The sequence below is a fragment of the Acipenser ruthenus genome, chromosome 33 (assembly GCF_902713425.1).
Source record: "Acipenser ruthenus chromosome 33, fAciRut3.2 maternal haplotype, whole genome shotgun sequence".
Lineage (NCBI taxonomy): Eukaryota > Metazoa > Chordata > Actinopteri > Acipenseriformes > Acipenseridae > Acipenser > Acipenser ruthenus.
Window position 1 is genome coordinate 7,289,988 of NC_081221.1, and position 18,960 is coordinate 7,308,947.

At 43.3% G+C, this 18,960-nt stretch overlaps 1 protein-coding gene across 4 annotated transcripts in view; it reads left to right on the forward strand.

Annotated features, from left to right (window-relative positions):
* Positions 1-17,389, forward strand: part of LOC117433407 (next to BRCA1 gene 1 protein) — an 83,586-nt gene extending 66,197 nt beyond the window's left edge. For 3 of the 4 annotated variants that reach the window (XM_034055639.3, XM_034055640.3, XM_059006768.1), the window contains 3 exons: positions 253-331; positions 6,008-6,107; positions 15,280-17,389. In XM_034055639.3, the coding sequence (XP_033911530.3) occupies positions 253-331; positions 6,008-6,107; positions 15,280-15,456 (356 nt within the window). In that variant the 3' untranslated portion in view covers positions 15,457-17,389. The remainder of the gene's footprint in view (positions 1-252; positions 332-6,007; positions 6,108-15,279) is intronic. The other variant, XM_034055641.3, reaches the window with a different exon arrangement.
* Positions 17,390-18,960: the final 1,571 nt, after the last annotated feature.

Here is an 18,960-nt window from a genome sequence, read left to right on the forward strand (position 1 = left end):
CAAATTTCAGCATCAGCACCCTATTGTAACTGCTGAAACTACTATAAGAGAATGCAGACAATCTGGTAAGCTAACCAGGTCTGTTTTTTTAGTGGACATAATAACAGTAAACTATGGAAATGTACTATGGAAGTGTTATTTTATGTACGAAGTTGATTGTGGTTTTGGGACACTGTAGCTTTTAAAGTGGGTCATCATCTTACTTTAAAGGTCTAAAGTGAGATGCTAATTTGTTAATACTTTCTGTTCTAGTGTCCAGGTCTGTGCAACATCAGTCAGTGGAACCCTCTGGAGTTATGAATTTAAGACAAGAGTGTAATCAAGATAACAGGTACTACCCTTTTTCTTATTATTCTACTCCCCATTCCAGATTGCCCAAAGCAAGAAGCATCAGCATACCACCATAATCGTCACCATTTAAAAAACGTGTTGTGTTCAGTATCACGGCAGGAAAAACACATGATATAAAGCAAAGTGGTTTTCAGAAAAGCAGTAGCTGTGGTTGAGAATTTGAGACTTCTGCTTTCAGCACAGATGGCTGATTATTCATGTTCTAACAGTCATGTTTTGTTTTGATGAGCTAAAAAATACAATGCAACATGAAACACTTTTATATCTGGGGAGCAATTCTTTTTTATATTGACTTGAACTTTTAACAATTACACTTCAGTCTCTATTGATTCCACCGCAGGTAATCTAACATTGTGTCTGAGACCTAAGATACAGTGGGCCAGGTTCACTAAGCACTAACTCCAGGACTAAGATACAGTGGGCCAGGTTCACTAAGCACTAACTCCAGGACTAAGATACAGTGGGCCAGGTTCATTAAGCACTAACTCCAGTACTAAGATACAGTGGGCCAGGTTCACCAAGCACTAACTCCAGGACTAAGATACAGTGGGCCAGGTTCACCAAGCACTAAGATACAGTGGGCCAGGTTCACTAAGCACTAACTCCAGGACTAAGATACAGCGGGCCAGGTTCACTAAGCACTAACTCCAGGACTAAGATACAGCGGGCCAGGTTCACTAAGCACTAACTCCAGGACTAAGATACAGTGGGCCAGGTTCACTAAGCACTAACTCCAGGACTAAGATACAGTGGGCCAGGTTCATTAAGCACTAACTCCAGGACTAAGATACAGTGGGCCAGGTTCACTAAGCACTAACTCCAGGACTAAGATACAGTGGGCCAGGTTCATTAAGCACTAACTCCAGTACTAAGATACAGTGGGCCAGGTTCACCAAGCACTAACTCCAGGACTAAGATACAGTGGGCCAGGTTCACCAAGCACTAAGATACAGTGGGCCAGGTTCACTAAGCACTAACTCCAGTGCTGTGTTTTTATAACGAAGGGGAAACACTAAGATCTTGCAAAAATGTATAAATTGTGTCCCTTCCCTTAAAGAAGTGTCCTATAGTAAAAGCATACCAAAGTGTAATAAAGCACAGTGAAATCATGGTATAGATAGGCATTGTAAAGCCCAGAGGATTATGGTAAAGCATACATAGGGCTTGAAGTTTTCGGATTTAACTGATAATAACCGAAACAAAACACCCCTGAAGACCTATTTAGAAGATTTGTGTTTTGTTTTTTTAAACCGATAAACGTGGGTTTTGGCAACATGTTTTAAATAATGTCATTCATTCACTACTCTCTTTCTGTATAAAGAAAACAGCTTTCAGAAAGCGGGCAGTATGCAAAGACATTGCAACTGACCAATCATCAGTTTTGTGCACTACTTAATATGTGTCATTTGCGTCAATGCTTCATTTGCTTAGCAACAGGCTTAACGACCACGAACCCAAACACGGTTTTATTCAGCGATGAACCGAAAACATTATTGTATATAAAACGACTGCCTAATTATTTTTGTTATTATTATGATTAACATTTATTATTATAGCTACATCAGGGGTGGACAAACCACTATTATGTGTGGTAGACCGATGGGTAGCCCACCACAAATCTTGGTAGCCCACATTTTTCAGTAGATTAACATTTCCATTTAATGCTATGCACCATTCAAAAAATGTAGACAGATACAATTGTGAGGTTTAGAAAAGAAATCCGACATCTCTTCTGAGGGCCACCAATAAAACATGTTTTTTTTTTTCACCATTTTAGATTCAGTGCCCCCCCTGTTTCAGATTCTAAATTTCTATAAAAAATCTATGAGAAATCATTAATCAAATTAAAGTAAAGCACAATCATAATAATAATTAAAAAATGTCTTCAACTCCTTCGTAGGATCTCCTTGTCGGATTGTTTACAAGAGCGTATGCTTTTTATATTCAGTATATGAATAGTCAGTTGAATGAAAGATAGCATTATGTACATTCATTACTTTACAGTAATTTGGTGTGTGTGGGAATCTGTTTATTGCAATCTCTGTAGAGGGCCTGCTCACTGTATGATTGTATTCGTTTCAAGTAATGTTGCTCAGACACCACGTCGTTGCTAATGCAGTAATAATAATAATTTAAAATAGGGGTGGACATTATTAACGATATCGAACAATATCGATATCGTCAAAATATCGAGATTGTTCTATATCATTAATATTTTTCAAAATAGCAATATCGTGGCTCCCGAGTGGTGCATCCAGTAAAAGCACTCGCTAGAGTGCAGGATGCGCTCTATAGCCTGGACGTCTTAAGTTCGAGTCCAGGCTATTCCACAGCCCACCGTGGACGGGAGCTCCCAGGGGGCGGCACTCAATTGGCCGAGCGTCGCCCGGGGGGGGGGGGGAGGGTTAGGTCGGCCAGGGTGTCCTCGGCTCACCGCGAACCAGCGACCCCTGTAGTCTGGCCGGGCGCCTCCGGGCTTGCCTGTAAGCTGCCCAGAGCTGCGTTGTCCTCCGACGCTGTAGCTCTGAGGCGGCTGCACGGCAGAGTGTAAAGAAGCGGGCGGCTGACGGCACACGCTTCAGAGAACAGCGTGTGTTCATCTTCGCCCCTCCCGAGTCAGCGCAGGAGTGGTAGCGGTGAGCTGAGCCTAGAAATAATTGGGCATTTCAAATTGGGGAGAAAATAATAAAAACTAATTGGCAACGACTAAATTATTAAAAAAAAAAAAAAAAATCAAAATCGTGAGGAAAAAAAAAGCACTTACGCTGGCAGAGACAAACTCATTACAATCAAGTTTATTTTCTATTAAGATACAACAAACCCTATGCATACCTTGTTAGTCTCGTAGGCAAACACTACACATTCAAGTATTATTTAACCATTTTATTCCATTGATTGGTGTTTTTCTTTTTCTAAGAACCCGATTAGCAAATGTATTTCAAACATCAACAGCTATAAATCAAGAAAAACAACAAATCCACAACCTGTGTACCCTCTCCCGTGTGCTCTACCCCCATTTCTTCACCTGTTTCCTCTCTCCTTCCAATCCATTACCGGAAGATATATCCTGTCTTCAAAAAGTGCGCGCATCAACTAATTAGAAACATATCGTCTTTTTTTAAAGGGATACGCACCTAAAAACAAACAACACAAAAAAAACATAATAAAACAGGAAAATCGGCTTAAATAATTTGATATATATAAACGTTATATGCGAGATAACGAGATATGCGCTTGCGTCAGTGGTTCATTGCATTTGTCCGTGTGATTTCTTAAGCTATTATTCATGTATTTTTAAAATGGGAACTTTCGGTATTATAAATGAGAAACACATCTCAAAATAATGCAAAATTCTGCATTACATACACTTTAGAGGTGTCATGAGTCACGATGAAGATTCAATTACTTCTGGATTAACAAAAAAATAAACAACTCCAAAGTCTGCGCAGTGAAGTATAGAAATATTTCGTTTTTGAGGTGGATGGATATTGTGAAGCAAAGCACCATGAAGTTAAAGTAAGTTGTTACTGCTTTTCATATGTAAATATCTGTTAACGTTTATATACGTTTCATATTGCAATTGTGTTATATTTTTCTGTGTTTTTGGAAGACTTTGATATGATCAGTATCGAAATACGTGCATGATATTGATGTACAATTTTCATATCGTTGCCCACCCCTATTTTAAAAGAAAAAAAAATCCGGAAAGAGCTGTGCTAATTCATGCTGTGTGGATAGTTCATAATATTGCGCTGTCATATGATTAATTAATTTATTTATTTATTTGTTTACTGTCATCACAGTGAAGTAAAATAGAGAATACAAGCTAATTGATTTGTCTTTTCCAAAATGAGCCCACCCTAAATAAGTGGATGCCCCCCCCCCCCCCCCCCCCCCCCCCCCCCCCCCCCCCCCCCCCCCCACCGCCTCACTCACAGTCTGGGTTTCTGATCCAACCAATATCTCATCATTAGTTTTAAAATATTCACTGTGTAACAAATGAAAACAATCATGTTCTGGGTCCTAAATGCACTGTGGGAATTATTATGCACTTGTAGTAGTAGTGTTGTTTTTATTTTTCCTCACCTGTGCCATTTATAGAACCCAGCCCCACCTTTTACCAGTCTTCATTAGCTAAACAATTTCATACCGTTTACTTTTATATTTTGAAATATTCATACAAATATCTATAAAGCAAATACCCTGTGCACTCACACTCACAGTATCCACTGCACATTATCAGTAACTAAACTCTGCAAGTGTTCAATATGTCTTCAAAACTTATTATTATTATAATCAATATACAGTAGTACTGTACAAATAAACTTGGTGGCCTAAACGTCTACACAGAATATAAACATGAGCACGGCTTTCTGCTGACTTAATAAAAACAACAATAACGTCAGGGTATACATTTAAAATAGTACAAATGCATTGCACACTTTATAAAGACATTACCATGTGAGGGGGCTCCCTCACAACAACGTTAGCTAATTGTTCAGTTGGAAATAAAAAAATAAAATAACATATCTTTATTAACTTTCTACTGTGCTCGAGCTGCAGTGTCCCTGCACCTCGGTAACACTGTGACAGCCACTGAGGGTACGGTGTTCTCTCCTGTTTATTCATTTGTTTTATATACATGTATATTATCACAGGCATAACTCCAGTAAAATATAGTAACCTACTGTATACTTGTAATCACTATATACCGCTGGTGCCATTCTGGTAAAGTATAAAGCAAATTCCCTGCTCTGATTGGTTTATCTGTCATGTCACTGATCTTGCGCAATTAAAAAAAGGAATGTCATGAATCTTAAGGCATGAACCAATCACGATTGGATTCGCTGGTTACTATAGCTACTGGTTCAACTGAGTAGACGTGTACTAAACGGGAAGTAAACTGAGCTGGTTTATCAGTCTGTCTGTACAAAGTAACCGAAGATCTTCTATAAAAGATATTTGAGGGCTCCCGAGTGGCGCATCCTGTAAAAGCACTTGCGTAGAGTGCCGAATGCGTCCTATAGTCTGGACGTCGCGATTTCGAGTCCAGGTTATTCCTTTGCCGACCGAGGACGGGTGCTCCGAGGGGGGCGGCGCTCAATTGGCCAAGCGTCGCCCGGGGGGAGGGAGGGTTAGGTCGGCCAGGGGGTCCTCTGCTCACCGCGCACCAGCGACCCCTGTAGTCTGGCCGGGGCGCCTGCGGGCTTGCCTGTAAGTTGCCCGAGAGCTGCGTTGTCCTCCGACGCTGTAGCTCTTGGGTGGCTGCATGGTGAGTCCGCAGTGTGAAAAAAAGCGGTCGGCTGACGGCACACACTTCGGAGGACAGTGTGTGTTCGTCTTCGCCCTCCCGAGTCAGCGCAGGGGTGGTAGCGGTGAGCTGAGCATAATAAAATAATTGGCGATTCCAAATTGGGAGGAAAACAATAAAAATAATTGGCAACGACTAAATTTATAAAAAAAATAAATAAAAAAAAAAGATATTTGAATTAACTGCTTAAGAAAAAAAAGCTGCCTGTAGTCCCGCAGGCTTTACAATGTTACAGTTTGGTAGTCCGGACCCAATTTTTGGTAGTCCCAGGCGCGCCTGTACATAAATATCATACGATCATATGTAATCTTGTGTTCAATTGAAGCATCTTTTCTGGGTTTCCAGGCACCATGGAGGTATAGCAGGGGGGCTGGTGAAAGGAGCACTGTCTGTAGCTGCCTCTGCCTACAAGGCTCTCTTCACTGGCCAGCCAGTACAACCACAGGTGAGATTTTCTGCTGCACTTCGCAACCTACATAACTAGCCAAAAACAAAAATAATAACTTGGCCAGTAAGTGATATTAAGCAATGATGTGTCTGAACCTTCGGGGATAGACCAGGGTTCCATCAACATGCTGGTACTTATGATTTAATCCAATGGGAAACTTGTTAACATAGAATCAATAGTGATTCTAATGAATACTCTTCATATAGCAAATATATTTTGCATTATGAGAAAAGCAGTGTCTTGATGATGTTATGAAATAGGAGAATAAGTGGAAAGCACCATAAAGAATTTGTGATGTATATCTAACGTCAATGGTGCCTTAGACTTAAGAGAAATTGTTACCAGGTGAAAAAAAAGGCAACGTAAAATTATGACTGCCGATTGTTAAATGTAGCCTATTCTATCCTACTTTTTTTTTCCTTTTTTTATGTGTATAATTTATTTTAACTGTATTTTATGAAAGCAATAAGACCTGACAATAGTGGACTGCCCGAGGGCAACCCCTGGAAGGTCTGGTATGATTTAGATTCTGGTATAATTTGCAGACAACACAGAAATAGGAGGAGTGGCAAACACTGTTGCAGCAGCAAAGGTCATTCAACATGATCTAGACAGCATTCAGAACTGGGCAGACACATGGCAAATGACATTAATAGAGAAAAGTGTAAAGTACTGCACGCAGGCAATAAAAATGTGCATTATAAATATCATATGGGAGATACTGAAATTGAAGAAGGAATCTATGAAAAAGACCTAGGAGTTTATGTTGACTCAGAAATGTCTTCATCTAGACAGTGTGGGGAAGCTATAAAAAATATATATATATGTATATTGTGAGAACTGTTGAATTTAAATCAAGGGAAGTAATGTTAAAACTTTACAATGCATTAGTAAGACCTCATCTAGAATATTGTGTTCAGTTCTGGTCACCTCGTTACAAAAAGGATATTGCTGCTCTAGAAAGAGTGCAAAGAAGAGCGACCAGAATTATCCCGGGTTTAAAAGGCATGTCATATGCAGACAGGCTAAAAGAATTGAATCTATTCAGTCTTGAACAAAGAAGACTACGCTGTGATCTGATACAAGAATTCAAAATCCTAAAAGGTATAGACAATGTCGACCCAGGGGACTTTTTGACCTGAAAAAAGAAACAAGGTTTCAAGTTTTGTGATTAAACTTGAACATTAGGTGGGTCAAGGATATCTGTCCAGGTGAAAAGGCACTTATGCTGGTACTTTTTATGTCCTGGTCATCTATTGAAATTGAATGTACCCCCTTATACACTTTTCTGCAGTTTAAAATAAATTATTCCATCATTTTCTGCACCATGAAACCAGTATGTACAACTCAACTCTCATCTGGTTCCAATATCAAACTGGGGCAGTACCAGTTTCGATCTGCAGTCTGCAACGTATTCTGTAGCCGGACATACACAAAAGTATGATTTGCTATTTATAAATTAATTGATTTTGTATAATATATTCACAGCACTTGTTTTTCCTACTTGTTTTTCCTACATTCCTGCAGTCAGATATTTAAAAGCCACCTCTTGCATCCTTCACAATTGGACAGTGTGACATGGTGGAAGCCATACACTGGTAAATAGTGTATTTTGTATTTAAGTTTGGCAGGGATGGGGTTAATTCCATACCTGCAAAATACACGTGTGGAATGTGGCTGGGTCTTGATTGAATAATTGATCAATCAAGTCGCAGCCACATGACATAAAAGGGAGCTGAATCCTTTGTTCTGGAAGGATGGTTCAGTGAAGGTGAATGCCCAGCCTGAACAGGAGGAGTTTGAGGATTGTCAATTATTTGACAGTATGGTTTTGTTTTGTTTAACTGCTTTATTTTGGTCCTTGTATCCTGTTTCTTTGTTCCTGTGTTTTTGTGTGTTAATAAACCATGCGCCTCCAGGCTTAACTGCAGCTCTCTGTTTCTGAGTCGCCTTCCTGCTGGTAACCAGCTTTGCCAGCAACGCTACCCTTTCACAAACGGGTGTCTTTATGTAATCAGAAGTTACTTAGTTACAGATATACCGCTGTTTTTGGAGGTTACGCGCAACACTGTGAAGGGTGAACTACATTGTGTAATAATATGAATCGTTTTTTGAAAAAGCCTGCTTCTAAGACAGCCAGTGAGCATGGAAGTAAAAGCAAAAAGTAGGACATAGGACAAAAAATATATTGAGATGAGGCTTACACATGTTTGGATCAGTGACTAACCCGCAACAGTAGTGTGTTCTTTGTGGTGAAATACTTGATCATGAAAGTATGAAGCATCCAATATGTGCCGTAATTTAGAAACCAAGCATCCCTTTCCTGAAGGACAAACCAATTGATTTTTTCCAGAGGAAGTTAGCGAATCTGAAAAAACAACAGGATGTCAGTTTTCAAGCAAACAGTGTGACTACTAAATCTCTCTGTGAGTCCGACGTGGTGGTTTTAAGGAAAGCAAAAAGTGGTAAGCCCCACACCATTGCTGAATCACTATAGCGCCATGTGCAGCTGAAATGGCAACCATTATGCGGGGACCTGATTCCGCAAGTAAATTAAAAGTTATATACCCCCTGTGACAGGCTGGACGAGTGGTCTGACGTCAGGCCAGAAGCAGCAAGGAAAACTGACACCAGGCAAGTACTGCAGTCAAAGGCTGTGCCGTTTTTATTCAGCAAAAATAAATCAAAAGTTCAAACAAAAAGAAACTGTGCTCACAGAGCCAAAAATAAAACAGGTAAACAAAAACAAATCACGAACACTACAACCGGTCAGGCTGGGCAATCGCCTTCACTGACGCTATCCTTGATTAGTTTAGTTTTTAAATAAATTTCTCTCGCTCTCCGTCTCTCTGCTCGCTCTCTCCTCTCTAACACCCCCACCCCGAGCTGGAGAGCTGCAGCCTTTTTATATCATGGCTGAGGGGTTTAACTAATTAGTAATCATCCTATTACCCCTCGGCCACAATCTGCACGGGTTTATTAATTATGTGTGACTGCCGGCTAGTTAACAACGCACTAGCCGACAGCCACACATTACCAGAAGGAAAAACAAAAACATAAGTTAAATACAACACGATAATAATAATAATAATAATAATAATACAAAATAACACAGGGGCGGAGGGGGACCCCGTTCTAAAATAAAATAAACAAATCAATGTACAGGGCACCTCGCCCTGTTACATATCCCCCCCCTTGTGCAACGCACACTTGGCCCCAACAACCACCTCCCCCCTCAGTCTCAAAGTCCCGGAAGAGGGGGAAGCACAGTGTCCATGGGGGTGGCCACGGTGGGAGGTCCGGCACCCCCCAATTCTTCATGGCTGGCAGCTCCCTCTTCTGGGGCTCCTGCCACACACTATCCTGCCGCGAAAGTGCGGCTGGGGGAGCTGGTCTCCTGATCTCCTCCCCCTTCTTCATGGCCGGCAGTTCCCCTCCGTGGAGCTCCGGCCACCCAATTTCCGGCAGCGAAACTGCTGCGGGGGGAGCTGGTCTCCTAACCTCCCCCCCCTTCTTCGTGGCCGGCAGCTCCCCTCCGTGGGGCTCTGGCCACAGTGTTTCCTGCCGCGAAAATGCGGCTGAAGGAGCTGGTCTCCTGACCTCCCCCCCTTTTTTTCTTGGCCGGCAGCTCCCCTTCATGGGGCTCCGGCCACAGTGTATCGACCCCAGGCGAAGCAGGATCCCCGGCGACCCCAGGCGAAGCAGAGCGCCCGACGACCCCAGGCGAAGCAGGACCCTCGACGACCCCAGGCGAAGCAGGATCCTCGACGACCCCAGGCGATGGCAGCAGCAGTGGACCCTCGGGAGGCGACGGCAGCAGCAGCGGACCCTCGGGAGGCGAACTCGGGAGGGGAGCCCCTGGCCATGGAGGCGGCAGCCGGAGCTCCACTTCTCCCTCGTACCCTGTACCCTGTGCAGAGCAACAGGCAGCCCCAGGCTATGCGGAGCAACAGGCAGCCCCAGGCGATCCAGGCGTGGCATCCCTGAGTGGAGCAGACGTGGCATCCCTGGGCGGTGCGAGGCTGACATCCCCGGGCGATGGTGAACTGGCGTCCCCGGGCGATGCACGACAGGGCGGCAGCGGTCCCTCAGGAGTGACGGCGGCAGCGGACCCTCAGGAGGCGACTGCAGAAGGGGAGCCAGTACCAGCGACGGTGCTAGGGTTGGCCCTCTTCTCAGCCGCTGCGACCCAGCGGTTTTCCCCCCTTGCTCTGCTCAGCAGCCTATGCAAGGGCGGCTGCGGACCGCCAGCCTCCTGTCCATCCTGTCGTGAAGAGAGAGGCAGCTCCTGCTGCTCTCCCTCAGTGAGTGGTGGTGGAGACAGAGGCAGCTTCTGCTGCTCTCCCTCAGGTGGTGGTGGTGGAGGCAGAGGCAGCTCCTGCTCTCCCTCAGGTGGTGGTGGTGAAGGCAGAGGCAGCGCCTGCTCCTCTCCCTCAGTGGGTGGTGGTGGAGACAGAGGCAGCTTCTGCTGCTCTCCCTCAGGTGGTGGTGGTGGAGGCAGAGGCAGCTCCTGCTCTCCCTCAGGTGGTGGTGGTGAAGGCAGAGGCAGCTCCTGCTCCTCTCCCTCAGGTGGTGATGGTGGAGGCAGAAGCAGCTCCTGATGCTCTGCTCCTGGCGAAGGCGGCAGGGGCTCCTCCCCTTCTGGCTGCGAAGACGGCAGGGGCTCCCCCCTTCTGGCTGCAAAGGCGGCAGGGGCTCCTCCCCTTTTGGCTGCGAAGGCGGCAGGGGCTCCTCCCCTTTTGGCTGCGAAGGCGGCAGGGGCTACTCCCCTTCTGGCTGCAGCGGTGAAACCAGCAGGCATGCTCCCTCTGCTGGTGGTGGTGGGAGCGACACGCAGTCCTCCCACGGAGGTGGAGGCGGAACCAGCAGGAACTCACCCTCTGCTGGTGGAGGTGGGAGCGACACACAGTCCTCCCAGGGCGGTGGAGGTGGAACCAGCAGGAACTCTCCCTCTGCTGGCGGAGGTTGGAGCGACACACAGTCCTCCCAAGGCGGTGGAGGTGGAACCAGCAGGAACTCTTCCTCTGCTGGCGGAGGTGGAAGCGACACGCAGGCCTCCCACGGTGGTGGAGGTGGAACCAGCAGGAACTCTCCCTCTGCTGGCGGAGATGGGAGCGACACACAGTCCTCCCACGGAGATGGAGGCGGAACCAGCAGGAACTCTCCCTCTGCTGGTGGAGACGTGGGCTGTAGACATTCGGTCTCCCCCCTTTTGGGCTGTGGACGCACTGGCTCTTCCCTCTTGGGCTGTGGACGTTCGGCCTCCCCCCTCTTGGGCTGTGGACGCACCAGCTCCTCCCTCTTAGGCTGTGGACGCTCGGCCTCCTCCCTTTTGCGCTGTGGACGCACCGACTCCTCCCTCTTGGGCTGTGGATGCTCAGTCTCCTCCCTCTTGGGCTGTGGACGCACCGACTCCTTCCCCTTGTCTCCTTTGGCCTGTGGAGGTGATGGGGTCTGCTGCTCCAGCAGCCAAAACCACCCAGACGCACAGGACACCCTCCCCATTGAGTAGGCCTTCCAGAAGCAGGGGTCTTCATAAAGGCAGTCCTCCTGGCCATGCCCAAACTCCCTGCAGATGACACACAGGGAAGCCCCTTCAGCTCTCCACTGCTCCTGTTCTGTGTCCCAGTATGGGGGTCCCAGCTGGGTGGGGTCCCGTGACCACTATCTCCTCACACCTCTCTCCTGCTGCTGCTTCTGGCAGCTCTTCCTCATTCCTCCCATCCTTCCTCTTCTTCCTCTGATCTTCCTTCCTCACCTTCCTTTCTCCACACACAATAATAAAAAACGAAAAAAACTGCAGTACCCCACTTCTGCCTGAGTCCAGGAGGCGCTGGTGATCCCACGCTGGACACCACGTGTGACAGGCTGGACGAGTGGTCTGACGTCAGGCCAGAAGCAGGAAGGAAAACTGACACCAGGCAAGTACTGCAGTTAAAGGCTGTGCCGTTTTTATTCAGCAAAAATAAATCAAAAGTTTAAACAAAAAGAAACTGTGCTCACAGAGCCAAAAATAAAACAGGTAAACAAAAACAAATCACGAACACTACAACCGGTCAGGCTGGGCAATCGCCTTCACTGACGCTATCCTTGATTAGTTTAGTTTTTAAATAAATGTTTTTCGCTCTCCGTCTCTCTGCTCGATCTCTCCTCTCTAACACCCCCACCCCGAGCTGGAGGGCTGGAGCCTTTTTATATCATGGACGAGGGGTTTAACTAATTAGTAATCATCCTATTACCCCTCGGCCACAATCTGCACGGGTTTATTAATTATGTGCGACTGCCGGCTAGATTAACAACGCACTAGCCGACAGCCACACATTACCACAAGGAAAAACAAAAACATATTCACTAAATTTAAATACAACACGATAATAATAATAATAATAATAATAATAATAATAATAATAATAATACAAAATAACACAGGGGTGGAGAGGGATCCCGGTCTAAAATAAAATAAACAAATCAATGTACATGGCACCTCGCCCTGTTACACCCCCTTTCAAATGATTCTGTTGCATGGTGCATTCATGAAATGGCTGCTGACATTTATGAACAGCTTTACATGAAAGTGAAAAACAGGACTTTTTTGCTGTCCAAGTTGATGAATCAACTAATGTGTCAGAAGCTGCACAGCTCTTAACTTTTGTAAGATAAATTTGCAATGGATCTGTCTCCACTTTCAGGTCGAGCTACTGTGGAAAGCATTCATGACACTTTCTCTGAGGCAGTTAAAGATGCTGAGCTGGACTGGGAGCGGTGTATTGGTGTATGTACTGATGGTGCCAGAGCTATGACTGGAAAGTGGTCTGGAGACTTGAATTCAGCATGTTGCACGCAATGCTACTTGGACTTATTGTTCAATACGTCGTGAAGCTTTAGCTGCTAAGAATATGCCTGCTGATCTTCAAGGTGCTTGATGAAGCTGTAAAAGTGGTGGAATTCATCAAAGGACGGCCATCAATTGCTGTTTCTTACTGAAATATGATGGCTTTCCCGTGGGAAGGTTTTGACACGTTTGGTTGAGCTGAGATGAAAAGCAATTTTTTTGGAGAAACAATGATTTCTTTATGCTGGACTTTTCCAAGATTCACAGTGGCTTGTAATGCTTGCTTATCTCGTAGATATGTTTGATCGGCTCAGTGAGCGCAACAAAAGTCTACAAGGATGTGATACAAGCCTTCTTTTTATGAACGACAAGATCGAAGCATTCATTCAAAAGCTTAATATCTGGTGTTCACGTGTGCAGGATGGCAGTTTGAATCTCTGATGGCAGAATTCGTGAGAGAAAATTTAATTCTGTGTTGAAGATAAAGGACATCATCCTGTCGTACTTGCAAGGCCTACAAAATCAGCTGCAACATTAACCATTATTTCCCTCAAGTTACAGCAACAGGTAGCCTTTGGATAAGAAACCCATTTGAAGAAGATTCTGTTAAAAATGCAGTCTTGCCCCCAGCAGTACATGAAAAGCGTGTGGATTTATCATGCAATAATACCCTGAAGCTCACTTTTCCAAAACATTTATTTGTGATTGTTGGTTATCTGTGCATTGAATACTCAGAACTAGTATGCAAAACCATGAAAGTGCTTGTGCCTTTTACTTCGACATGTCTGTTTGAGCATTTTCGAATCTGGTTGCAATCAAAAGCAAATACCGTAACCATCTCAATGTTGAAGATGATCTGCGAATGTTTATTGTTACCAGCATAGAGCCTTGTCTGAAAAGCAGGCACACCAATCACACGGAAAAGCTAGGATATATTGTGTTTTTGCATTTTAATGTTTTTTGAAGTTGAAAATGTGTAGATTACTAAATTAGTCTTTGACTGCCAACACACCTTTTAAAGTGTGTGATTTTAAATGTTTTGAAATCATACATTTGTTTAAAAATATAGCTGTGTATGTTTAAATTTTACTTACATTATTATTATTATTATTATTATTATTATTATTATTATTTATTTCTTAGCAGACGCCCTTATCCAGGGCGACTTACAATCGTAAGCAAATACATTTCAAGTGTTACAATACAAGTAATACAATAAGAGCAAGAAATACAATAACTTTTGTTCAAGCAAAGTACAAGTGTGACAAACCACAATTCAATAATACATCAGGATATGATTAAATAGTGATAGTTACATCAGGATGTGATTAAATACAAAGTACTACAGGTTAAACACTTGGCAGATTACAGTATTCTGAAGTACAGGATTAAATGCAGTAAAATAGGGGGCAGATAAGAGCAAAATAAAGCACATTTACATGAAGGGTGATTGTGTCCCAGGATACAAACAGAGGAGTTCTACAGGTGCTGTTTGAAGAGGTGAGTCTTAAGGAGGCGCCGGAATGTGGTCAGGGACTGGGCAGTCCTGACATCTGTAGGAAGGTCATTCCACCACTGCGGAGCAAGGGTGGAGAAGGAGCGGGCTCTGGAGGCAGGGGAGCGTAGCGGAGGTAGAGCTAGTCTTCTAGTGCAGGCGGAGCGGAGAGGTCGAGTGGGAGTGTAGGGAGAGATGAGGGTCTGGAGGTAGCTGGGTGCAGTCTGGTCAAGGCATCTGTAGGCTAGTACAAGAGTCTTGAACTGGATGCGAGCGGTGATCGGGAGCCAGTGGAGCGAGCGGAGTAGTGGAGTAGCGTGGGCGAAGCGAGGCAGAGAGAACACCAGGCGGGCAGCAGAGTTCTGGATGAGCTGGAGCGGACGGGTGGCGGACGCAGGGAGGCCAGCCAGGAGGGAGTTGCAGTAGTCTAGGCGGGAGAGTACCAGGGCCTGGACCAGGAGCTGGGTAGCATAGTTGGTGAGGAAGGGTCGGATTCTTCTGATTCTTCGGATGTTGCTCAGGAAGAATCGGCAAGTGCGTGCCAGAGTGGAGATGTGCTGGGAATAAGAGAGGCAGGGGTCCAGGGTGACTCCATGGAAATTGGGGGTCGCGAGTTGTTCATCCTGAGAAAAAGGGGGTCCCAGACTGAAAGTTTGAGAACCCCTGTCCTAGAGCTATTGTAAACAGGCAAAGTCACAGAAGGGTTAAAAAAAAAAAAAAAGTCCAGGGGAATGGATGGGGGGGGGGGGGGGCATGTCTAGAGAGAGGTGAAAAGGTCAGATATTGCAGGTACATAGGGTTAGAAAACCCCTAAATGTTTTTTTGGTTTTGTTTTTTTTCAGCAACCTGTAGACTCTGTGAATCAGAACGCAACCATGATGGATGTCTTGGTGGAGATGGGGTTTAGTGACAGACAGCTAAACCAGCGACTGCTGAAGAAACACAACTGCAACATGATAGATGTGGTGAATGAACTGGTGCAGATGAGCGACAATGACTGGTATTCGACTCGTTACTGATTCCACGCAGCTGGAGGATGGAGAGAACGCAACAGAGTGAACTCTGTTCACTTCCAGTTTCATTTGGGACGATTTTCTTGGTTGTGCAGACTTGTTGGGCACCCTGAATCTGCTAGTGTTTTGAACACTTGAAGGGGAACATCATAAATAGTTATAACTTGCATAAAAATACCTAAAGTACATTTGTAGCACACAGCACTCGTACTGTGAAGCCTCTGTATAAACACTTGCAAAAAAAGGGTGTCCCTAGTAAATGTCTGCAGTAAGAGGAAATAGTAGTATATAAAGGAACATGGACAGGCTTTACAATGATATATCTAATATAGAGTGCAGTAAAGATTTGTATTTTTGTAATCGCTGTACTTTATTTGTAGGCTGTTTTATTTCTGTATTAATCCACTACAAAGGGAAAATATTCCACCCTCATGTTACCCTTGTTTTGCCCTAGTAAGTTCAATAGCCATTGAACTTCACTTTGATGCATTCTGCATTTTCAGTTCTAGCAAAATACAGAGCTGAGTGGTTTTCTTTTTTTTAACACAATTCTCCTGAATCTTAGAATTCAGTAGTTTTTACCATCCAGCCTATTACTAAAAGCCAGTCCTGATTCTAAGGGTAGCTAATATTACATGCAAATCTTATATATTGGATGTGCTGATACTTTGTTTCAAAAGTATGCTTAATATAGTAATTGAAACCTGCGACTTTTGACATTTGCTTACAGCTAAATATCAGATTTAAATATATACTGGACCGCCCAAGGGCGTAATGAGGCCCGACGGCGCAGCCCCTGGAAGGTCCAGTATTTCCCAATACTTCCCATCCCGAAAGGGTCTTATTGCATTTAGTAAATAGGCAACTGTTAGGAAAAAAAAGGCAGAAACACGTTTTGTAGTTTAAAACTTGACTAGAGAAATTTTATTTATTTTTAATCCTGATGAATAGGGGACAAGGATATCTGTCCAGGTGAAAAGGCATTTATGCTGGTACTTTTTATTTCCTGGTCGTCTGTTGAAAGTGAATGTACCCCTCTGCCAAGTGTGAGCCAGTATGATGCCAGGAAATAAAAAGCCAATTTTCTAATGGTAGAATGTTCATCCCAAAAGGTTCCAAAGTGCTGAGTTTGAAAATCAGCTTGTGGTTTTTTCTGATTTCTGGTTGCATGTGTTCCATAGCATTTGTAAATTCCAGTGACATCATCAATAGATCAGTATTAAAATGTATAGCTACAAAGCGTCTTTTTTCCATCCAGCTGAAAAAGGACTTGTAGTTAAAAGTCCTGATATAATTGATATTTTAAAATGTAATTATTCACATTTTTGTGAACCTACCATTTACCCTTTCTTTCGATTTGATTTTGCTCCTTGTGGTACACCAGTTTTACTTAAAAAAATAAAATAAAAAGAAACAAATTATCTTACATTTATGCTGGTGCAGCAAGTGAGAATAAATATTTGTATAGACAACATACAATTGATCTTATTGAAAAGCATTAGGCTACAACCAACATTTCATACAGCAACACTGTTCAATCCCAGTGATTAAATACAGTACTTTGCAGTCCCCCATTAGCTTTCCTTTAAGTCTGTATACTTTTATTTTCCAAGCATTAACAGAGCTAGTTGTGTAATGTATAACCTCCTACTGCTACAAGTATAGCACGGTTATACCAATTGAACTAAAAAGTTAAAAAAACAAACAAAAAAAAACGATTTCTAGCTCACTTAAAAACCCAGTTTTACAGAGATGTCTCTTTCTCTTGCTATTGAAATTCAACACAGGAATAGTAATGAAAAAGTGTGTAAAGATTTCTTTTTAGGGGCTCAGTTGGATTGGCTCCAAATTTAGCATGAAAAGTATGATTGGAAATTATATGAAATGTATTACAATAAACTTGATGTGATGAAGAATAGGCATCACTGACCAGAAACTAGTGTATCTTCTCTGTTTGTTTGTTTTTCTTTTGGAGGTGAGGTAAATGTAGTCTTTTACTTTGTTTTTAAAATAAGCTGAATGTATAATCATTTTCTTTTTTGATCGCAAATTGCAAGACTACAACCAAACTAGGATCATACAGACCTTATTATAGAATAAGCTGGTCTGATAAATATGTTTTTAAATTCTATTTATGTTTGGTCAATGTCTGAAGAGAATAATTTCTCAAAAATAAGAGTATATAACATTAAGTGTTTATGGAGATAGATCAGGCCTAAATCTACTCATTTATGATAGTGACATTTATTTGCTTATTAAACTGTAGACAATCACAAGTTAGGAGGAGTGGCAAACACTATTTAAATGGAGAAAAGTAGTCACTGTGCTGTTTGGTATCATTGTGTGCACCACAGCATTCAGAACTGGGCAGACACATAGCAAATTACATTTACAAGAGGCTGTGTGGTCCAGTGGTTAAAGAAAAGGGCTTGTAACCAGGAGGTCCCCGGTTCAAATCCCACCTCAGCCACTGACTCATTGTGTGACCCTGAGCAAGTCACTTAACCTTCTTACGGGTGAGAAGGTTCTTACGGGTGAGTGACTGCAGCTGATGCATAATTCACAGACCCTAGTCTCTGTAAGTCGCCTTGGATAAAGGCGTCTGCTAAATAAACAAATAATAATACTGAAATTGAAGAAGGGATCTATGAAAAAGACCTAGTACTTTATGTTGACTCAGAAATGTCTTCATCTAGACAAGACGCTCAGATATAAAGTGAAAAGTGTTGAATTTAAATCAAGGGAAGTAATGTTTAAACTTTACAATGCATTAGTAAGACCTCACCTATAATATTGTGTTCAGTTCTGGTCACCTCGTTACTAAAAGGATATTGCTGCTCTAGAAAGAGTGCAAAGAAGAGCAACCAGAATTATCCCGGATTTAAAAGGCATGTCGTATGCAGACAGGCTAAAATAATTGAATCTATTCAAAATTGAAGAAAACATTCAAAATCCTAAAAGGTATAGACAATGTCGACCCAGGGGACTTTTTTGACCTGAAAAAGAAACAAGGACCTGGGGTCACAAATGGAGATTAGATAAAGGGTCATTCAGAACAGAAAGTAGGAGGCACTTTTTTACACAGAGAATTGTGAGGGTCTGGAACCAACACCCCAGTAATGTTGTTGAAGCTGACATCCTGGGATCCTTCAAGAAGCTGCTTGATGAGATTCTAGGATCAATAAGCTACTAACAATCAAACGAGCAAGATTGGCTGAATGGCCTCCTCTCGTTTGTAAACTTTCTTATGTTCTTATGAATATTGGCTTTTTTGTTCCCAAAATGATTTACCATGGCCAAATTAATATTGTGGCGTACCCTGGAAAATTAAGGAAGGAGACAATTTGCAGGTATTCGAATCCATGGTTTATTGGGACAATTGTTTGGACCCTGTCAGCCTGGGCCACACCAAAAACAACAAACAGTCTTGCACATTCACACAGCAGTTTGTCTGACTCAGCTGTCAGCGCCGTCCACGTTGATGTGGGCTTTTGTGTCCCCGCCTACCTG